Raw genomic sequence first — 24,059 nt, 5'->3', positions numbered from 1 at the left:
TATGTTCCATTCAGAGTCCCAGGCGTGATCCAAAGCTGCAGAGATGCTGTTCCTGTCCAGGCTTGTCAGAGCAGCACAATGCCAGCATCTGAATAACGTGTCCGGGAGCGACTTTATTCAAGCTGCTGCTCTTTCTACGTCTTCTGCACTGATGTCGCTCTCATCTGTCTGTCAATCTCTTTCTGTCTGTCTTCTGTCCATTCATCTATCTTTCTATCACATTTCTATCATCTGCCTGTTCACCCTCCACCCTCACTAGTCAGTCCATCCACCTGTGTTTCTGTCCATCTGTGTCTCCATTTTGCTGTCGGTTCCTCTGTATAAACCTGGTTTAATCTGACTGAACCTTTTCGTATTTCTATTTTTCCGTCTGTCATTTTGTCCCCATGCTTTTTCCTGACTCAATTTGATTAAGATTATTATTCCATTACAGAGCGATTTTTGATCATAAACAATCATCGATTCAATTTTCAATCATTGCTGATTGTTGATCTTCCATGTACCATCAGTCAGCTGCTAAATAATTTGACTTCTCTGTTGAGCACACGTGTCAAACTCTAGGGCCGGGGGCCAAATCCGGCCCTTTAGAGGATCCAATTCGGCCTACACAAAAAAAAAAAAACATTGAAAATGACACAGAGAACATGAATTATTGTTTAAAATACCAATTAATTCAGTTGTAGATATCTAAAAATCACAAATTAAATGAAAACTCCACATTTTTTTTAGGGGCTTGAAGTTTTCCCACACTTACATCACATGAATGCAGTCATTTTTTATCGCAAATTATGGAGAAAAAGAAAAATGTAAATTTTTCAAAAAATCAGGCAATTTCTGACAAATAATTCAAAAAAACTGAAAAGTGAAGATCCTGCAGGGACTGATATTGAAAACTAGAGCACAATATTGTTACAATTGCTCACACCTTAAATCTGAGGCCCACTTGAGATGCAACTGGTCCGTATTTGGCCCCTGAATTAAAATGAGTTTGACTAACACCTCACAGCACCTTCATTAGGGTGTGATTGAAATGTACAAATTGGAAGGACTCACCTGATTTGTGTTATAACTTGAAAAATGAAAATATGAGTTCTTTGGTAATTACGGAATTGATACATTATCGTCACTAATAAAATCGCAAGTAATAGGTTGATTTTTTTTCTCCCCAGCATTCCTTCTGTCTGTTCGCATGTCTGTCTGTATCTCCCTGTTTATTTGTTGCTTTGTCCATATTTTTGTCTCAGTCCATTGCTTGTGTTTCTTTCAGTCTTCCTGTCTGTCTGTCCATCCATCTGTGAACAGGTGTTGTCTCAGTGTCCCATCTGTCTCCCTGTCCTCCCTCTCCCTCTGCTGTGCTATTGTGTGATGAAGTATGTCCAGCTGAGGATGTGGGTTCGACTCTCGTTCTGTGTCCAAAGGCTGGTGGAGGCCTTCAGAGGTCGAGGCACCAGCGTGCAAACCAACATCGCTGCTACACGCTACATTTCAGAGCTGTCCGATGTCCCCACAGGTTCACAGGGTACAGGTCCAGGTCTGATCCTCCGCCACCTCTCAGCGTTACAAACTCGGAAGCAAAGGTGAAAGTAATGGATTACAAGTACTCACGTTACTGTAACTGAGTTGCTTTTATGGGTACTTGTACTTTTTTGAGTATATTTCTAAATCAGCAATGTGATTAGTTACATTTTGACACCCAACCGTTACTGAGCAAATTATTATCATTTTGTGTTAAAATGATCAACAGACATTGTGAAACTACAGAAAAATGAAATGACCAGACAACAATCAAATGCATCACATCATAGCCGACCAACCAGATTAAACGTAACGCAGAGCGCCAAAACAGCATTGAATGGAGGTTATTTTCTTTTACAGTTCATAAATGTAACTATACTTATATAAATATATATATTTTGAATTAGATTCATTTATGTTAATTTATTTAATAAAGGATTGTGCATTTTGACAAACCTTTTATTTTATAAAGATTAATTGAACTACTTTTTACTCGTACTAAAGTACAATTTAAATCAAGTATCAGTGCTTTTTACACATCTGCTCTTAAATTCACCACAAAACCCTGAGAAACATGTGGGATTATAAATCTAATTTATTAATATAATGTTTGTACCACACATGTTCACCAGTTCTTGGTATGAGTTTGTAGCATTTCCAGTAAGTGTAGGCATACTGGTAAATCACTTTGAATAATACTTCCTTCAAAGTGATATAACATTAAAACCAATGTTCACAGTCAGATACTTTTGCTGCAAATTATGTATCACACCTGAAGGATCCAAACGTGACGTTGTGTTGAATGCTCGGCTGCCAAAATCCAAGTAATTCCTACTGAAAACCCAAAAAAACTCAGAAGAACTTTAATGGAAACGATGTTTCTGATGTCTGTGTATTACTACGCTCACCGACACACAGCAGGAAGGATTTATGCAACACAACAACAAAGTTTATCCAAGTTTACCTCTAAATTTCTCACATCTCAACCTAATTCAACATTACTGAGCTCAAAACTTCAAACAATCTGCTCCAGATGCCGAAGCACACCTTCAAAAGTCCCCACTTTGTACTTGAACACTAAACTTGCCCTCCTGTGCACAGTGAAAACTGTTTGAACTGCTACATGCTGACATCAGCTTCAATGTGAAACTATACTTCAGTGAAGGCGAGTCTCTCAAACACCATCAGAGCCACAGGAAACCAACACAAACCCAGGATCTGTCAAAGGTTTCCAAACAAGTGTGCACAACATCTCCATTCTGACGACAACCCAACATTACAAGTCCAGACATGGGAAGTTCAGAAGAAAGCGTCTTAGATTCTCGTCAGATGTTGTTCCTGTGTCGTCCTCACCCTCGGATCCTGAGACGCTCCCACTGTTCCCAACACTCACATTACCTTAGAACAAGAACATGCCAACTCTGCTCTATCACAGACACAACATTCCAAACATATTCTTTAATTTAAATACTTAAATGTTCAGGATCAAACTTAACGTTGTCACTTCAATATGGTGTGTGACCAACGTTTGCTTAAAAGGTGGAGAAACTGCTTATGGTTTGTTATTTATAAATTACACAGTATTTTCACTGCTTTTGTGACAGAGATGATGAAATAATTTACTTCATCATTGCTCCTGTCACATCCAGCACCGCCACTAGAGGGCTCTCCTGCTTACAGAGAACATGGCTGCGTTCAAAATCGCATACAAACGTACTATACGCTACAAACTAAATGAGTATATACACTCTCTACTATTTACTAATAGTATGATTAGTATATACAAGTATGATTAGTATGGTGGCCCTTCCCACTGAAGTATACTTCCAAGTTTCCCAAGATGCATTTCGAACCTACAATGACAAAAACCTGAAGCACACTGAGGCTAACTATCTCGAGAAAGTGACCAAGTAGAATATCAACATGTGGTCATTTGATCCATAAAACTCACGGAAACACATTTCATGCCGACATTTCTGAGATGACTACTGACAAAAGTTCCGGTTAACTTCAAAACAAGAGCCCTAATAACAAAAGCATTAAAAATGAATGGAAGACAAGAAGAGATGCTTTTGTTTTGAAAAGGGGACGTTTGACTTTTAGCTTGAAGCCGGACCCGAGATGATTTTACGTTCCACTCACAATGCATCATGGGGAGGTTGGGTATGACTAGTGTGCCCACCTCGCACATGTATCGTATATATAGTGCAAGGTGATATAGTATACTTGCATACTCAATCCTTCCATACTATCTAATGTGACGGCACTACATACTCATTTTGACTTCTGATTTAGTATGAGTAGTACATTAGTATGTGATTTCGAATACAGCCCATGTTTTATTCTGACACGCAGTTTGTCTCATGGTAAATGATATCCAATATTGAATGAACCAAATATGCAATCTTTTTAAGACAGAACCCAACCTGCTGCAATTAAATCTGTCACCAAAAATAATTCAAAAAGAAATCCAGTGATAAAATTAATTCTAAATTATAAAAGAATATATGAAAAACATAGAAATTTAAATCTGTCAAAGAACATTTAACAAAATTATAAAATATAGAAGATAAAATTTAAACACATCCCTAAAACTAAATTAAAATGTACAAAAAATAAATAAATAAAAAAATCCTAAAATCTTAATTTGTCAGTACAACAAAATCAAAATTATATCTGGAATAAAATGAATATAAATAATATTTTTTTGTTTGTTTGTTTTTTTTTTTGTTGTGCTTTGTTGTGTATTTTCGCTTAATAGTGTGTTTATTTTGCACAACTGTACAAAATGTGAGCTGGCTTGTCAGTTTAAATAAATTTTTATTTTTTGCATAAAAAAAACTTTTTTTCTTGAGTTTGACTGTAAATATGTCTCGACATGTCAAAATACTTTAAAAAAAAGTTACCAAACTTTATTTTATAAAAGTGTCATTAAAAAAAAAAAAGCAAATTCATTCAGCGTCACAGTTTTCAGGTTACAATCATGTCAGTCACAGGAACATTCAGGTGTGACTGTGGAGGAGAAAAAGGTGAGGCACTTGATTTCTACACGTGTGCAAAGGTTTGAAAGAGTCTTAGCGTCCAATGGCTGCATTATTCCCTTTAAAGCAGTCTGTGTTTGTGACAGCGCCCCCTGATGGTGCCGGGGCGGGGGGGAGGTCACTGCAGTTCAGTGTGCTGCACAACAGCCAGATTCCTCATGTTTGTGCAGAAGAGACATCCGAGAGAAGGTCTTGGAGCAGCTTTTGCATTGGTACTTTTTCACATCCGAGTGCGTCTGAAGGTGCGCCCGCAGGTTGGAGCGGTCTGCGAATGCCCGGTTGCAGTGAGGGCAGGAAAAAGGCTTTTCTCCTGCAGAGAAGAAAGAAAAACCGTGTGAGAAACACAAAGACTGAGCTGCACCGAGATTCAGCTGAAGCAACCACTCAAATATAAAAGCCTCCAAGGTGTTCCATGACATTTAGCAGCGACGTTCAAACTTGTGGCCAAGGAAAAACTCAATAACCTAGTTTTACTCAGATGTAAACAGAAAAAAACACAACTTAACCTTAAGACCTTTGTGAAGAAGTAATGATGTTTACCCTCAAACAGGAAGTAGATCTATTTAAAGAGCTTTACAATTATATTATAAAGCACATACTGTTTGATTGAGTTTATTAATCAGCTCTAATAACAGGCTTTATTTCACTCAAGTGTTTGCAGTTTGATTTCTTTACTATTTATGCTCCCAGCTGTGTGGGAACAGTTTGGGGATGTCCCTTTGTTTTTACAACATGTAAATGTGACCCAGAGCACAAAGACATGGACCTCAACCCCATCTAGCACATTTAGGATGAACTGGAACCAGGCCATCTTGTCCAACATCAGTGCCTGACCTAGCTAATGCTCTACTAAATGGATGAAACACTCCAACATCTGACAGAAAGCCTCCAAAAAAGAGTGGAAGCTGATAAACCTGCAGACAAACCAACTCCCTAATAATGGATTTATAACTAATGACTGTTGGTGAAACTCATGTGGCCGAATACTTTTGCCCATAAAGTGCAGCGGCACCAGCAACAATCAAGTTTTAGGGCTTAAACTGCTTTAAGGTGTATTTTTCTCACTTTAACAAAACATGCAGCATTGCCATGACCAAAGCTGCTGCATAGTGCACTTTTTTGAGAAAGAAATGCTCAGACTTTTGTTGGTAAAAGTTGGGCCAAATTTGGCCCAAATTTGGCCCGCAGGCCTCCAGTTGATTATCGGCTTTAAGGTCAAAGCAGCCTCTAAAAATATCTGATATTATAACACACAATGCATAGTGACACATTAAGGAGTAATTAGAGTGAGACAGTGTTGGTGTAAATTACACCTCCAGTGTTAAACTCACTTCACCATTAAATTCTCTACTCTGACACTGGTGTAAATTAAACACTGAATAGTGTTGGTTAAACATTAAAGCACAGTGAATTCTCACAGTATTGGAAGAACTGACTGTAGTGAAGTATACACAGTAGCTTTGAACACCTTTAACAACACGTTGGTGTTGTTAAATGTAACATCAGTGGCAGCTTTGCAGAACTCTCAACGCTTCTGCACCTCATTATTTGTACATTTCACTTATAAAATGTTGGACCTTGTTTCCTCTTGTTTTTGGCCTTTCAGTCAACACTTGGAAACTGTGTGCCAGACTCACCAGTGTGTGTCCGAATGTGGCCCTGCAGCAGCCAGGGTCTGGAGAAGGCCTTGCCGCAGATCTTGCAGACGCAGGGCAGCGTGTGAGTCCTGATGTGCATCTTCAGAGCTCCCAGGCTCACGTACTCCTTGTCGCAGTACTTGCAGCTGAAGGACTTTCTGCTCTGCGCGTCGCAGTGCAGCTGCTGATGCTTGAGCAGTCCGGTGTAGGTGGAGTAGGCCTTGGCGCACAGCGCGCACGGGAACTTTTCCGCTTCTATTCCGTGCGTCTCCGTCAGTTTGGGCAGTAGCTGCTCCTCCTCGTCGCTCCTCGGGCTCTCCGAGCCGCTGTGGTCCTTGGAGGAGTCGGAAAGCGAAGATGGGTACCCAGAGATGGGGGAAAGGTCGCTGGGTAACGGAGAGAACGGGAGCGCGCTGGTGGTCCACACCGTGATGGGGCTAAGGACCTCCGGCTGAGGGTAAACGGGCAGCGGGATACCTCTTAGAATGTGCGGGGTGATGAGCACTGTGAGAAGGGAGAGAGGAGTGAGAAAGACGCACAGACTGACTGCAGGATCCTCTCCTCTGAGGACTTACCTTCGGGGCTCTCCAGCTCGCTGTAATTTGGCTTCTTGGAAGAATTTATGTGCTTCTTCACCAGGAATGAGCGAGGCATGTTGGAGTCTCTTTGGCACAACTTTCTCCAAACTGAGCAGATAGGCACGGAGCAAGAGCCCTGTGCGCAAAGACAGCAGTGCGTCCTGTGCGTAACGGTGAAATCCCACGGTCCCCGTGCGTAAAACTGAAAATCTGTGCGCCCAGTGAGTAAAAACGACGAACTGCTGGCCCTGCGCTTGAAAACAAAAATCCGTTAGCCCTTTGTGTAAAGATGCAAAACCGTGCGTAAAGAAACAACTCCGTGGTCCCTGTGCGTAAAGACGATGGCGTCAGCTCCAGCAGAGACTCATGCTTCTGATGTTCTCCTGCAGACGGAGCGTAAATATCCTATCAGGTGCAGGGAGGAGCCTGGCCGACACACAGACCAGTTCAAGTCCGAAAACTCCCATTCGGCCAATCAGAGCGCCACATGGGCCGGGGGCGTGCAGGTGCCAGTGATTTAACTGGAGCACAGACTTCTCTGCTTGGAGAACGGTTGTTTATACTGGGTAATGTTAAACAGGATCAGACCCGCTTCAAGAAACCTCATGTGTTTCTATTGAATAGTGTCATCAAGAAGTTTTAATCAAAAAGTTTGAGCGACAATGAAACTTAGACAAGTTTAAAAAACGAATTTACATCATCATCATCTTCATCATCTTCTTCTTCTTTCGACATCATCATTAACAATAGTTATCATCATCACAATTAATATCACCTTTATGATTCTCTTCACATTCTCATCTTTAACAAGAGATTCTTCATCCATCACTGTCATCTTCATCACCGTTATGTCATCATCATTATCATCATCATCACTTTCATCATAAATAATCCTCATCTTCTTCATAATTATCATAATCATTATCATCATGACTGTTATCATCATATTCATTATCTGCACCGTCATCTTCATCACCTTCACTGACCTTAACCACCGTTACACGCTTTCTACTGAACAAAAAACGTCCTTAAAAAAACTGTCCAACTGGTCTGCCCTCAGACAATGTCGCCTCCTGTTGGTGGGGTACAGCCTAGTTATGACCAATCAGAAGCTCAGGCTCAGACTGTAGGAGTACACTTTTTAAAGTCCTGAGACTACCTGAGGTGGTTGCGCCTCCTACTGGTCTTTTCGTTTCCACTCCAGCCGTGACGAATCAAGAGCCAGTTACCAATATTACCTTCATCATCACCATGTTTTCATTATCATGTTTTTTAATCTTTGCCACCATCAATTTCATCATCTCTTCATTATCCACCTCATCGCCCTCATTCCATCATTATCTCCATCATGTTGTCCTGTTTATCCTTCGTCTTCACTTTCATCTTCCTCTATTTTGTGATATTCCTCATTGTTTTCATCACCCTTAACTCCATCATTTTCATCTTCATTCTTCTTCTCTTACCATTCTTCTTGCTGTGAGGAGACGCTGAAGGGACCCAGATGTTTCCCTGAAAGGTTACACTGAGGTGCCAGATATGGCCTCGGTGTGCTGACGCAGGCGTATAAGTAGTGTGTGAAGGCTGAGTCAGCTGATGTGAGCGATCCTGACGTGTGGACCTCGCTTGGAGGTAAATGAGTGCAGCTCCTCTTATCTTGGAGCTGTGTCTGCTGCTGATGATGAATGAATGAACTCCTGTGACTGCGGTCTGAGCAGAGAGAGAGAGAGAGAGAGAGAGATTTGTTTCTCAGTCCAGTAGCAGAAGAACCTGCAGCAGGTGGATGCTGTCAGTGATGGAGTAAACATCATATATTTGTCAAATAGAACAGAGACAACACAAACCAGATGAAGAAAAAAGACAATCGGAGACAAACAAGACTGACAAACCAAGATGATATAACAATGTGACAAAGACTACTCAACTCAACTTTATTTATTTATTTATTACAACAAAGTCATCTCAGTGTGCTTAACAAAATATAAAGTCCATAGTAAGAAAAAAACCCCCAACAAAATCCAATTGAACAAGCATTTAGCGACAGTAGGAAGAAAAAATCTCCAGCGGAACCAGGTTCAGAGGTGGCAGCCATCCACTTTGAATGGGGTTATTGAACAGAAGGGCCAACAGAATAGGATAGAAAGGTAGTCCATCCGAGTGTTCCAGACTAGTTGAGCTGCGAACCATTGATCAGTCCATCTGAGTGTTCCAGACTAGTTGAGCTGCAAACCATTGATCAGTCCATCCGAGTGTTCCAGACTGGTTGAGCTGCAAACCATTGATCAGTCCATCCGAGTGTCCCAGTTGCCAGCTCCAACATCAAGACACCTGAAACAGAAAAGAGAGCCCTCGGAGGGCGAGGAGAAAGCACAGACTGCAGAAAAAACACGATACACTATGATACACTTGTTCCTAGTGGTAACGTTAATATTAATAATAAGCGTCATGTGGCCACCCGCCATGCACTGAAATGATACCAATACATATAAGATTTTGTCTTGTAATCGCCAGTGATTCCAGGGAATCTCTTCTCCCTGATAATCTTACCTCAAGTGTTTGCCATGGTGTCTTTATTGTCTTGGTTTGACTTGAACGTTTTGTCATTTCCAGATGGTTTCTTTCCTTGTCTTTTCCCATGAGTGTTTTGTTCCTGGACTCTGTTTATTCAGGCGTGAGGGTAGGATGGAACAGTCTGTCAAGAGCTAATCCAGAAGGAGAAGCTATAGCTGTTTACTGCAGGTCGATCTATGGTTGAATCCTGTGGTCAGGAGCTTCCTCAGGAGGAGTCCTGTGCGTGTCCAGCTGAGAGGACATCACCCTGGAGCAGACCAAACACAATAGAGAGACCATACCTCTGTACTGGCCTGGGAACGCCTTGTGATGCCCCAAAGGAGCTTTTAGAAAAAAAACATCTGGGATCCTTATACCTAAATAAGAGGAGTACAACAAATCCATGTATCGTTCGTTCATTTGTTTTTCATTATGTAGCAATAACATGAAAAACCAAAAAAAAACACTCATTATTTGATATTTGTTTCCAAAACCAAAGTGAAAAAACGGAAAACGCCTTCTTTTTCAAATTCAAGCTCTTTTGCTTCGGTACAGAAAACAAAAAACAGAAAACGAACACCTTTATTTGTTTTCTCCATTACCGATTTGACAAAGTATGTGACCCGGAAGTGAAGCGTTACACATTCCGCGATATCTTTAGCTCTGAAACACTTAGGAGTCTCTAAATCCTTCGAAATGTCCGTGAGGAGGACACGTTTCGGATGCACAGTTAGAAGCAGCAATCTTGTCATGCCGCACTGCCGTTAGCATGGCTGTTAGCGTCGGATGAGAGTACACTTCCGGGTCACGTACTTTGGCAAATCGGTGATGGAGAAAACAAATAAAGGTGTTTGTTTTTTTGTCTTTCGTTTTCTGTACCGAAGCAAAAGAGCTTGAATTTCAAAAATGAATGATACACGGATTACAACAGCTTTATTTTGTACTTTTATTCCAAGCATCAATAAAATATATTTGCCTTTGAAGCATTTCTCCTTTTGCCTCCTTTAACCCCTGGACAATTTTGAGTTGAAATTGTGTCTGAAATGGTGGAAAAGACCATTCTTGCCCCTTCCCCTTCTCATTAAAATGGATAAGGACATTCTTATTAATTTTAGGCAGAGGAGCAGAAGGAAGAGGAGGTATATATAAGGGGAAACCGTGGTTCAGTGGTAGAGGGCGTCATCCAATAACCAAAGGGTTGGGGGTTTGAATCCCGCTCTATCCGAATCATTGTCGATGTGTCTATGCGCAAGGCACTTTACCTACATTGCCTCGTATGAATGGGCATGAATTGTGCATGACTGTTGGTGGTGGTCAGATGAGCCGTTGGCCCAGAGCAACTGTAGCTACATTGTAACTTACCACCTGCATGATTGAGGTGAGTGACTCGTGTGAATGATTAATGGTTTCTGTTACGCGCTTTGAGTCTCCTCCAAATAAAACGTGCTGTATAAATCCAATTCATTATTATTATTATTATTATTATTATGATGATGATGATGATGATGATGATGATGATGATACAATAATTTAATTTTAGATTTGATGAAGTAATGAGATAAATTGTACATAATTGTAAACCATGTGATTTGGCTACATTTTATTTCCATGAAGATTAGATGAGCCTATAATCACTTATTAATTAACCCAAGATTAATTATAAAGATAATGAAACCGTTTTCAATGTGCAGCTGTATTTAACTAATTAATCAAATATTAAATAATTATATTTACATATTCGTGTGTGTGTGTGTGTGTGTGTGTGTGTGTGTGTGTGTGTGTGTGTGTGTGTATAACTGGGCTTCTTTTTGACTCATGTATAATAAAGAAACCAAAAGAATAGAACAATCTGGTGCCTCCTTCTCTCATAAAAAAAAAAACAGAAATAGGGAGAGGGAGGGATGAGGAGGATGATGAGGATGAGGTGGAGGATGAGGTGGATGAGGTGGAGGAGGAGGAGGAGGAGGAGGAGGGGGAGAGCGGAGGAAGCTGAGCAGTGACGGACGTCGTCGGTGACCGCGGTGGCTAAAAGCGAGCCTCCTCCCGGTAAAAATGGACTGACCTGGTGACACCGTGGCCTCTCTCCGCCGGTGGCGGCTCCTCTGGGTAGTTACCGGCCCGCCGTGCCGTTGGGATGCGGATGCGGCGGGCGACGCTGCATCCTGCGGGACGGGCTGCGGTTCCTGCGGATTAACGACGGCGTAGAAAGCGGGCGATTTAAGTGCGTCTTCACCTGTTATCAGGTAGGCTTTCAAACAGTCACGTGCGGCTTGTGGTCCGGGTAGTCCATCATCATCATCATCATCATCATCATCATCATCATCATCATCATCATCATCATCACCATCATCATCATCAGAGATCTTCTCCACCTCCACCGCTGAGCGTGGACCTACATCCTGTAGCAGCTGCAGTGATGGAGCTCATGGTGTCACATTAACGGTTCCTGCTGTTATGCTACAGGCCTACAGTACATAGAAATGTCTCTGTCTGAGGTGCTGATGTCACAGTTTCACCTGTGGCCTTTGCCCTTTGGTGCTTCACTGTAGGAAAGTGTTCTTGTTCATCTTCATCACCTTCATATCTGTTGATTTGTAAATATGACTACACACACGCACACACACACACACACACACGCACGCACGCACGCACGCACGCACGCACACACACACACACACACACGCACACACATTCAAATGGAGGCCTGCAGGCCACATGCGGCCATACTTGAGCCCAGAAGCGGCCCGGATCTTTATTAAACTTTATTAAAACTGTCTGTAAGCTTCCATGCACTGCTGCAGTGTCGATGTAGACCAGGGGTCACCAACATGATGTCCATGGGCACCAGGAAGCCCGCATGGACCACAAGTGGTGCCCTCAGGCCTGTTGTAACTGGAGCATGCCAATGAGCTTGGTCCAAAATCTGATTTATTTACTAGACTTCAAACTCACAAAGATAAATATACACAGGTGATAGATCACACCTGTCAAGTATCCCGTTTTGGCCGGGAAACTCCCATATTTTACCCCTCTGTCCCGCCATCTTCCCGTATTAGTATTTTCCCGTAAATACCCCGTATTTTAATGTAATAATAATTAAAAGATGCCTTACTAAACTGAACAACAAACCCGGAAACAAGTCAGAAAAGAGATGATGAATGAAGACGTTCTGGTGAAAAAACAAAGAACTGGTGTAAATATGTTGTAAAAATGTGACAGAGAGTTTATCTTCCCAAAGAGCAGCAGGATGTGACACAGTTACACGTTCTGTTAGATTAATAACTGAGATTTTAGCATTTATCAGAGCGGAAGGAACAACGTAAGTCACCATGAAAAATCAGCCAATCACAAGCTCCACAAATAAACACTTATTTAAAAAAGTGTTAAAGGATGTAAATTCTGCAACAAATGTGTCTAATAAGTCATTAGTGAATACCAGAGAACCACATGAGTGAGTATGAGAAATTAAAAAAAAAGTATATAATGAAAATAAAATGTTAATGTCTAACTTAAAGACAAACAATGTGAAATTAACAGTAAATATGCAACGTGTTGACATGTATATAAACTGTAAGTATATTAAATAAACACATGAGCTTCATATACACATTTATGTTTTTATTTAGGCTGTTTTATAATTTAGGAATTAGAGCTGGGCGATATATCGATATTCAAGATGTATCAAGTTTTCTATTCTGGCGATATAGAAAACTATAATATTTCATATATATATATATATATATAATAGCTTATTATGTATCAAAATACTAGTTTTAGGAGTCGCTGATTTTACTTCTCAGAACAACATGTAAAGCATCAGCAAATTTAACCCAGAATTGTCTTTCTGGTCAGACTTTATTTAATAGATTTATATCTATTTATATCACCATTTTGAGAAAATATATTGAGATATAAGTTTTGGTCCATATTGCCCAGCCCTAGTATTTCAATGTTAATAAAGGTCGGCCTACCAGATTATAATCACATCATTGTATTTAGTAAGTGTTTGATAAGTGGCTATTTTAGATTTCTTGTACACCTATCTTAAAATAAAAGCGAGAGTGGAGCTTGGTTGGTCAGGTGGGACGCTGGTTAGTGGGCGACAGAAAATTTCCCTTATTTTCAAATCCAAAAGTTGACAGGTGTGTGATGGATTCAGTTTTTGTATTCAATAAACAATTCTTAAATGTTTATATTCATTGAAACATTGGGATAAATGTACGTGTGGAAGGTGAAGATTGTGATAACATGTTTTTAAAAAAATACAAAGGAGATTTTTGTAAATATGTAAACATTTCTGAATTGTGCAAACGGTTACATGATTGACAGATTGAAAATGAAACAATTGCATTGAAACATTTCCTACCGTTTCAAGGTATTTCTATTTTTCCTTTTTATTTGACCATTTATTTAAAGTAAAATCGTGAAAATTTAGTATTTAAAAAATATATATCAAACCTGTAGCCTTTCGGATTATTCACTAACTTTGAAGTATCTCACCATTTTATAAAGGTTGGTGACCCCTGGAGTAAACCTAGTCTTTCCTCACACCTCTGAAATGTAACATTTTTACCTTAGCTTCAAACTAGAGCTGCACGATTTTGACAAAAAAATCTAATTGCGATTTTTCTGACAGATATTGTGATTGCGATTCGATTTACAATTTATACTTTCCAAAAATGCATATGTGTTTTATTTTTTTCCAAATTCTGTTTTATTTTTTCCAAGATCCATGTTTTCCACATAAATTTTTCAAAATTAAGTATTTTTTTTAGAAATATTAATCCATTTTTTCAGAGAATATCAGTTTTTAACTCCTGTGAGGAAACAAAATAAATACTTATAAAAAAAAATAAAACTGTAATTAAACAAAAATGCATGTCAAAAATAAAAATCTAATTTAAAATAATGAGTAAGATACAATTAAAAGGTAGATATAAGTTGTACTGACATGGATTATTCTGACTGCTCCTTTTTAATTATTTATATGTCCTATAAATACTGTATGTATGAGAACAGCATAAATGTCACCCAATTTAAATGATCGTGATGACATCATTCCAGACCGTAATGATTAAACAAAACTAAATGGACACAAGGATGCATCAGTTTTTTCACCACTAGGAGCCAAAATAATTTACAGCATCAGAAGTTACTGTATCATTAGCCTACAATGTTTCAGACACTACAATCCCTGGCATCGATGGTCTCGTCCAAAACAACACGCAACTTTGTCCACGGATCTTCTGTCGCTGTGATGAGATGTTGTTTAAACACTCTGAGCTGGTGAAGCTGATTAAAGCTGACTCATGTTTTCACGGAGTGCAGCAGCGCTTCATGAGGAACGGATGGAGCTTCACAGGCACAGTAAAGTTAAGCGGGCACTGGTCGGCTCTGTATTTAGGAGTGATGCTTTGCGTAGTGTTTTTTGGCAGTTTAGACGGTGTTTCGGGTGGTTTAGGCGGTGTTTGAAGCGGCCAGGACGGGAGGGGGGAGGGCGGTACATCTAATGAGCGCTCCCTAGAAACATTTCCACATAAAGAAATATCTTTTTCCTGACAATGACGCCGTTTCATCCACATTCTGTCCATTTTCGCGTTCAACAGTAGATTACGTTTTCATTGGTTGACGCCGTGATTCCGTCCGCGATTCTGCTAACGTGGATTTTATAGGACCCTAGTGCAGTTGTTAGTGCATTCAGAGACTCGCTGCAGCGCATACAGTACAAGCTTGTGTCCTGTAACTCTCTGATTGGCCAGCAGCCCAGGAAGTCGGTTCTCGGTTATTCTGATTGATGAACATATATATCGCTAAAATGATGGAGACGGAAGAAAAAACCTCAGCATTTGAGGTTAGGTTATCGCAGTAGTGAAAACCTTAATATTGATGTGATTAAGGTTAATCGTTCAGCATTACTTCAAACTGTTGCTATCATGCACTTATAGGCCCCTCCAATGCAGCCAACATGTACTTCCTGTTATCTGTTTTTACAACCTTTTTTCTTTTGCATGGTGATTAAAATAATTTTGCAACACTCAACACTGATGACGCGCAACACCGAGGGGGGTCAGTGGGCATGCCTCCCCCGGAAAATTTAGCAAAAATGATGCTACATGGTGGCTTTTGGTGCATTATATTAATGTAATTGTGGCTTTTCTTCTGTCTATTTTGTAGCACTTTTCTTAGCATGATGTATTTTCTCACCTAGTTTTTGTTTACATGATGCATTTACAGGTTGAAATCTGGTATCCATGATAATGATGACAAAGAATTGAGCCAATAGAAAAACCTGACTTTTACAGATATTCACGTAATATTACATATATTCTTTCAGTGCTAGAGGGGAAAGGAATCATTTTTAACATGTTTAAAGCTTTACGTCTTTTATTTTAATCAAAGTGTTCTGAGTAGACAGTGAAGCCATTCTCCTTCTACTAGCTCTGTAAAATGACATTCATAAATCCAGAAGCGTCAGCCAATCAGAGATCTTTTTACAAACACGTGTGCTCCATGAGCGGTTTTTGGCGTTACTATTGGCTGCTTGACTGAAGTCGAGGGGCGTTCAGGTACCCTCGGTAGTAAAAGTCTAATGACGGACGTCCCAGCAAAAGTCTCCATAATAGCGTTAGACACAAAAGTTACACATCAAATCAAGAGGAAAAAATTAGACCGAGGTGGAGAAGCAACAGTTTAAAGCCACAAACATACTGAGGAGGAACGGATCGCTTTGCGTCCTCATGGATCCCCGTAACTGTGCAGGGTCCGCCCCCACACACACACAGTGATAACAGATGCATGTAAACCAAGATAAGCTTATTTAAGGTGAATTAATTAGTCTGGAAGCTGTGAGCTGTGAGCTGTCTGGCGGGGACGAGCTGACGGCAGCGTTGGTCAGGACAGTAACTACAAAGATACGTGCGTTCATGTTAGAGTCTCTAAAACACCAGAAAAATCTCCAATAGCACAAGATAAAGTCCATTCATTTGTCACTAGTCTATATTGAGAAAAAAGTTGCTAAGAGCGTTCAGAAAATATACCGGTAAGGGAGGTTCAGTTTTGTTTTTGGTTTCAAAACGGAGCGGAGAGAGGATTCTACGAACTGCAGCTTTAAAAGTAGGAGGCGGCCAGAAAGAGAGTAGTAAGCGCTTCTGCCCTCCGCCTACGCTTCTGGACATCTCTGCCCGTACATTAGCAGCACGTTTGACAAATTTTCAAACCTAGACCTGTTAGATGAACACAAAGCTGATATCCTGAATTAGGTTTTTTTTTTTTTTAAATTTAAAACACAGTTTGTACAAAATTCTAAAAATAACGACAGCTTGAAAACATATGAGCACATGTCATTGTAAATGCTTGTCAAAGACCCATCAAGGACGCAGAGGTATGCAGTGTTAAACCACATATTTATGGGTTTAGAACCACACCTGTATCTCATTCTGAACACTCCGACCAGTTTAGAATTGGTTCAGCAACTTACACCAGCACCGAACCCTGCCAATCAAATAGCACTCTCAGTCACTAGCTAACTTGATCACTAGTTGAACTGAAACACCATGTAGGGCACTTGTTCTGAGTGTTGCTCATATTTAACAATAAATTACACAGAATGAGTTTTGTTCCATCAATGACTTTAAGGTTTTAGCTTTTTTATCAAGATTCTACATGCTGTAGTCTACGTCTAGCCTTTCTCTGATTTGCTGCAGGACACATTTTTTTTCAACCCAACCTAAACATCTAAGTCCCTATTTACTGAAGCCAAACCGTGACGCTGTTTTGTAGCTGATGGTTTTTGGTTAGGAGGCTTTCCTGTAGTTACAACAATGTATCCAAACGGTCCCCCTGTGAACAACTCAGACATCTTCTACCACTGTGGTTTAGCAAAACAACACTGTTTATGCCTACTAAAGCAGAGGCAACGCTCCCTCCTACTGGCAGATTAAACCCCTTCAAAAAGACGAGGAACAAGGCAAGGCAAGTTTATTTGTAGAGAACATTTCATACACAAGGCAACTCAATGTGCTTTACATGATCAAAAAGTGCAACAGAAAACATTCAACAAGCAGATAACTAGTCACCTTAGTTTCTGGTTAGTCCATTCATGCAACTCCAACTGGTTTTATGAGGTTAAAGGCGTTCAGTGGTTCCTATTTAAGCCCTAGTCGTCCGTTTTAAGGTGTCTTTCCTTCAGCTGGAAGGCTTGCGTGGATCTGTAGCACGATGGCTGATAGTGGCATCCAAATGCTGCTCCCACCATCATTCATTCCCATTTTTTTTCCCTGGTAAAGGCAAAGTCAAAATATGTCCACCTTTCCGGGACTTATTTAGCAATAACATCACAACAACCAAGGAACTAGAAGACGTATAACTAAGCACTAAAATGTCAGATTGAAATGTTATTTCAAGACTCTCAATGGGAGCGTAAAATACAAAGAACAGTCCTGACGTGATGATGACAACATAATATGTGAAAGCATTTGATGCTAAAAGTTGACATAAATGACTCCAAAGTCATTGCTGAGACAAATTAGTAAGAGACTTATTATTCAGCTTTAGACTGATCATCTAAAGAGCGTTAATGTTATGGGCTGGTATCCCTCTAAGCCTGTTCTCACCTCCATAGGGAAGCTTTTATTTGAATGAAACCTGTGGTTTAGCCATTGTTTTTGTGCAGAAGTGTGCAGTGCTAGTAGAACAGCTCAGAGGCTGATGATGATGATGATGAAGATGATGATGATGATGATGATCACAAACATACCACCCTGAGAGGGTGAGAGAAGGAGATCCATCCATCCAGCTATGCACTTAAGTCATGAATAATGTCCAAGCTGTTGTGCACTAAAATGTACGTGTACTAGCCCTTTTATGGCTGACCAACCAAATATCACGTGTTCACATTAACTACATGGAGTTCCAGTTTGGGTCAGTGCGTGCTTGCATTTCAACTGGGACATTAAAGGCTGGTTTCTGGCTGTTTAAACTGATTCATCTACATGATTTACGAGCGTTTTTTGTTGGCTTGTTATTATGACTGGGAGTGCAGAATAGATGGACAGTGGGACAAATATAGACACAGCATGCTGGAGGAACTGTAATTGTTCAACTCAGGTATAAAAGGCTAAACAGGGAACACTGGAGGCCACAAAGCAGAGGAAGACAGACCTGTTTAGTGATGATCCTTCTTTTACTGAGTTCTCCAACATGTCTGTGCTATTCTCACAGCATCTGAGCTATTTTAAAGTGGAGCAAAGCATATTTTAAGTCCTTCATATGAGTCTGGGGAAAAAATGTGAAATGACGCGACCGCATGACTAAAGTGACGACTTACGGATGCATTTGCTGTGGAGCCGAAGGCCAAAGCGCCGCATTCATTATGTTGCAGACGCACAGGAGCAGCAGTAACTCATCAGCTTATTCACGTTGAAAGGAAACATTAGGTCTGCATGAAGTCTGATAACCTGATGGCATGGAGCTGCTCAGGTAAGCAGAGGACACACACACACACACACACAGAGAGAGAGGGAGGGAGAGGAGTCGCTCTCTACATTCATCACAGCTGACCTGAAAGTGTCGTCCACAGCTCGCCTGCAAACAGATTATTATATTACTCTACCAGAGCACAGAGGCACTCATCATGGCAGCACAAGAAATTAAATGGCCCATCTTACGCTAAATCAACTTTACTGTGCTTTAAACATCATAAAGTGTTATTTAGGCTTCATACACAGGCCCAAAGTGTTTTTTTCATTGATTCCCTCAATCGTTCGTTAGAGGGTGATTTGCTCCTTTCTTACTGCAGGGTGAGCCCAAACACCTCGCTACAATTTGATGACGCGTTCCCACTTTGATGATGAATTTGACGCAGCACTGAGCTGGAGAAGCCACGCCTCCAGGAAGCTCTCTGCCGTGATTGACGTGTGTCAGGGCAAAATTGCTAGTTATGTTTATTAACATATTTACTCATAGACCTTATTCTTTTTAAGGCTTTAAGTTGAGACTTTTCATTTCTGCTGTCTCATGTTTTCTGCTCTCTTCTCGAGGTCAGCTTCCCAAAACACATCTTATCCCTCAGACATGGAGGCATCACACAGTCACATGCCTACACACACGCACATAGTCACACATACACACCCAATACACATCCATTCATACACACAAACACCATACACGCACACACCTCCAACACTCACGACAATCAGGAGATACCAGAGAACTGGTTGTTTTGACCTAAAGAAGAGACTGTCTCTTTTCACTCTCTTCTTTCACCTCCTCTGTCCTCTTTATCTCCTGGGGGGGGGGGAGGGAGGGGGACTGAGGGGGAATATACGTGATGAGTTAGAACTGTGGGCCACTCGATCATCGGACATCCGCCCGGGCGGTCACTAATTTTGTCCATCTTTGTACTCTTTTTTATTTAGTTTTATAATAAACCTTTTTTTATAAAATCATCAATGCCTCGCCTGGACTCCATCACTCAACCAGAGCAATAAATCATGTCTCCAAATGAGGTCAACCGCAAATTTGCCGTGACAAATTGGCGATCATGAACAGGATCCATCTTCTACTCTGGGGGGCTTCTGACGTGGACCAGTGGACGCACTTAAAACCCCAAAGCCAGTTTTTTTTTATGGAATGGGACTTCCGAGTCTGCCCCACGGTGGTCTGCCCCTCGGACAGAGACTGGACCACGAATCCTAAAACACCAATTCGGACTATTAAGGTAAAGCTGCCTTTATATATATGTATATATATATATATATATATATATATATATATATATATATATATATACATATAAATTTTAATTTACATATATATATTCGCTCTGTGTTTATAGAAAGGCAACCAGTCGAGCACTGTATTAATTTTCATCATTCTGGAGGTTCTCTCCTCCTTCAGCTGTTCTGTGTTTTGACGCAGTGAAAGAAAGTGCCATGAGAAATGGTCAAATGGTTGAAGTTCTTTGCTTTTTAATATTATAAGTTCCCTCTATTTTTCTTCGGGCTCGGATATTTTTGTTTAGGCATCAAGTACGGCTGGTCAGATATGGTGCGTCTAAGAATAATAATAATAATAATAATAATAATAATAATAATAATAATAATAATAATTTACTCAGTAAAAGTTGTGTGTAGAAATGTAATGAATTACTTCTTTTTAAAACATACTTAAGTACAAGTAAAATGACTGATTAAGAAATATACTTGCCATAAAATCAACTCAGTTACAGTAATCTGAGTACTTTCCGTTACTAATTATAAAAGTCAGATATGTCAATGACATCAAAGCAGTGATCAGAATAATCCAACGCCAACACCCGTAACCATGACACCCTTAACCACAACAATCACACGACCTCTAACTTTCAACCTAAGAGAAATTCAAACAAAAAGTGACAATAAATACATGAAAAGTAGAAATAAGGGTTCGGGTTTGTAAATAAAAAAAAAACAGTGAAAAATAATTTAAATCCGTCAAAAATGTGCATCAGCAACCAATTTACAGTATTTTGTCAGTTTTATTGTATTTAAAAAACCAACTCACTAAAGGCCCTTATTACATGATTTGATGAATGACTTTGTTGTGTTTGTGGCTCTTTAAATTAAATTAAAGTAGATTTGAATTGTATTACTTCTGTATCCGGTTGATTTACAACTAACAAATAAAATATCTTTCAATATTTGTCATTGTTGACTTTATTTATTATTATTATTAAGTTGACTTTATTTTTTCTTCTTCATATTTCATGACTTTTCCAAAGTTGGTGGGTACAATAGATGAAGCATAAAATGATCATGATGATATTTTATCAATGTGCTGAACACATATTGGTGTTCCTCTGGAGTCAATTTTACCCCAAGCCGACCCATGTGTGACCTGACATCCCCACACCTGTGGGTTCAGAATTGATACATGACACTGTGTGTGTACAGTATGTGTGATATCATCACCACAGATAAATTTATTCTAATTTAAAGGTTTGGCCTGATGGTACCTGACACAAAAACTTGATCAACAATTTTCTTGGGTAAAACATGTTAGTATTATTTGAGGGTAATAGGAGGGTTAACATAGTCAGTGGTTGTTGTTTTTTAAATTATCATTTATTGTTATGTTTAAACATATGGCATGTGATCGAAATAAGAGCCATCCAGTATCATGTACAACTGTGGTAACAGCAGGTATTTATTTCACCGAGAGGCTGCGTTCTCTGCACAGTTTGAGTCTGTGAAGCCTGTGCAGAGCTGATTCTGTACTGTTTTGGGTTATGTTCAGGTTGAGATTGTTCCCACATGGACGCGCCCTCGGCAATATGCTGAGCCTCTAATCCTTTTATGTACGTACTTCACTTTCACTATGTCACGTCCGCCTCCGGTGGCACCGACACAGCTGCAAAAGGGAGAGTTTTTGGTTTCACACAGGGAAGATCGTCCATTTATTTCTATGGAAACATGACATAATAGAATAGAATAGAATAGAATGGAATGGAATGGAATGGAATGGAATAGAATAGAATAGAATAGAATCATTTATTGTCATTGCTCAAGTACAATAAAATTGCAAATGCCCCTCCCAACAACATTCAACTGCACTTCAAAAATTCAAGCCAAACAGACACAATCATCAATAAAAACAACATAAAAGTCAGAATAAAATGTTCTGTGCTGAAGGTAGAGCTAGGGATACAGCATAGCAGAGGTGGGACCGAGTCATTGTTTTGCAGGTCATAAGTAAGTCTCAAGTCCTTACCCTGAAGTCCTGAGTCAAGTCCCAAGTCCAACCATTTGAGTTTCGAGTCCTTTTAATAACAGATTAATATTTACACAGACCATGTATGCTTTGATCATCTATATTTATTTATTTATTTATCATTTCTCGTGTTCTTTTCACATGTTAAAATTCTTCACATTAGATAAACATTATTAAAAATTTTTGTTAATTAATATTAAAAATGATTATTAGATTATATTTTTTATCACAAATATTAATAATATAAAAACTGCCCCAACGTAAATCCTGGCAAATTACATATTAAATTTAACGGACTATCACAAATAATGGTAGTATATTTGTTAGTTATTTATAGTTAACGTTATGATCTCATAATGAATAAGTTCATAAACCCAGTGTAAAATACAAATACAGTGGTCAAAATTCAGCTACATGTAGGCTAGTGTGTGTGGTTCTGTTTCGTGAATGATGTTTATTGTAAAGAAAGAAAAGTGCATTAAATTGAACGTGTGTAGCATTCCACATGTCATGTCTCCATATTCCATCAGTGGGCCGAGCACCACGCTTAGAGGAGAACTGAATTTGTGAAAGGCGATTTAAAAAGAGACAAACTAAATCAAATCAAAGTTAGTTTTAGTGTACGCTATAATGTTCAATAATGTTTTCACTGCTTCACCATGCTGTCAAACAGCACTTTAGGTCAGAAAACCTATTTTACCTTCCCCACACCACACAGAAATTAATGCTCAACTGCTGCTTCAATAACTATGTTTCTTTTGTTATTTCGTGTCTTCAGCGTTTGTTCAGCTTTGTTTTGAATAAATAAATATACAAAAACGGCTCAAACGAGGCAGAAGTAAACAGAACAACTGCTGTATGCTGCAAAGTAAAATGGCAGTTTTTGTAAATGGAATCTGATGTGCTGAAGAGAACACAATATAATGTTTCCCTGGCTAGAAAAACTCATCTGACAGCAAGTTAAAACATCATATACATTCTTAATATTGATGACCTATAAAACTGACTTTGATTTGAAAAGTTTTGGTTATATTTTTAGCTTTCATACAGAACTTATCGTTCTTTGTGCAGCTTTAAATGACCAACAAAGTTAGAAGTTGCTGCTTCTCCGTTCATGATCCTTGAAGTGCATGTTTTGCATACTACAACTTGTTTTTTATTGATTACCTCATCATTTTTGTACCCAAACAAAATTATTTTACGTATCGTTTTGCTGCCAATGCTTTGATTGACGGTTTTTCTTCGTCCTGTTGTCCTGCAATTTGATTGGTTGAATGCTGTCTTAAAAACCATGTGCGCCTTATTAGATTGGATATTGTGATGATAGCATCACCCCCCACCCCCACCCAGCACATACATACCCACTCCTCATACTGACACACACACACACACGTGGCTAGAGCGGTTTACAGCAACGTGTTTGGGCTTTGAGGGAAAGTAGCAAGTTCTTCTGTTACGTGCTCTACTGTTGGTCTGCCCTTTACCTGTCCCAGCAGGCCATGCCCTTTTTCTCCGCCCAGCTGAAGCAGGTGCAGCTGATCAGCAAGTCTTCAGTGCTTGTGAGCAATCATGGTCTGTCTGGTCAGCATGGTTGAGCTTGTGTGCTCGTGATATACCTGTAATACAAAGATTGTTTGTCTGTGGACGTTTTGTTGATCATTTGTTTAGTTTAGGTTGTAATTAGTGATTTATTGGTTTAATTGATTCACTGAAGGTTTGTTCTAAGCCTTTCTTTTTTGGTTAAACGATTCGATTTTGGTTTGAAGGAGTCTTTATTTTGTTGTAACAAATAAACACAACCTTACTTCTGAATTACAGTAGTCCTCTGTGTTTCGCGGATTTTTTTTGACAGTGCAATTTTGGATGCATTTTTTTTTTTTTTTTTACAGCACATGAACGCATACTGTGTTCTGCGTCCTGATTGGCTAATGCTGCATTCACCCACCAGCAACACATCCAACTTGGTGAGTTTCACTGCCTGCTTGAAGCAATGA

At 39.7% G+C, this 24,059-nt stretch overlaps 2 protein-coding genes across 3 annotated transcripts in view; one reads left to right on the top strand and one right to left on the bottom strand.

Annotated features, from left to right (window-relative positions):
• Positions 1-4,302: 4,302 nt before the first annotated feature.
• On the bottom strand, positions 4,303-7,225 carry snai2 (snail family zinc finger 2). Its single transcript, XM_028473041.1, has 3 exons — positions 6,769-7,225; positions 6,194-6,697; positions 4,303-4,866 (listed from the first exon to the last, which is right to left on the bottom strand). Exons 1-3 carry the CDS (start codon positions 6,845-6,847, stop codon positions 4,685-4,687), a joined length of 765 nt encoding a protein of 254 aa, XP_028328842.1. The 5' UTR covers positions 6,848-7,225; the 3' UTR covers positions 4,303-4,684.
• A 4,071-nt stretch (positions 7,226-11,296) lies between these two features.
• Positions 11,297-24,059, top strand: part of sntg1 (syntrophin, gamma 1) — a 34,242-nt gene continuing 21,479 nt past the window's right edge. For both annotated transcript variants that reach the window (XM_028472360.1, XM_028472358.1), the window contains exon 1: positions 11,297-11,561. The gene's annotated coding sequence lies outside the window, so the exon portion shown is untranslated. The remainder of the gene's footprint in view (positions 11,562-24,059) is intronic.

This window comes from Gouania willdenowi, chromosome 17 (genome assembly GCF_900634775.1).
Source record: "Gouania willdenowi chromosome 17, fGouWil2.1, whole genome shotgun sequence".
Lineage (NCBI taxonomy): Eukaryota > Metazoa > Chordata > Actinopteri > Blenniiformes > Gobiesocidae > Gouania > Gouania willdenowi.
This window is presented reverse-complemented; position numbering and strand designations above follow the sequence as displayed.

What these genes read in the sequence shown, in the direction of transcription:
- snai2 (XM_028473041.1), bottom strand. Translation starts at nt 6,847, where the DNA reads ATGCCTCGCTCATTCCTGGTGAAGAAGCACATAAATTCTTCCAAGAAG. An exon ending in CGAGCTGGAGAGCCCCGAAG is followed by an intron (nt 6,698 to 6,768) that starts GTAAGTCCTCAG and finishes CCCTTCTCACAG; the next exon opens with TGCTCATCACCCCGCACATT. An exon ending in CCACATTCGGACACACACTG is followed by an intron (nt 4,867 to 6,193) that starts GTGAGTCTGGCA and finishes TCTTCTCTGCAG; the next exon opens with GAGAAAAGCCTTTTTCCTGC.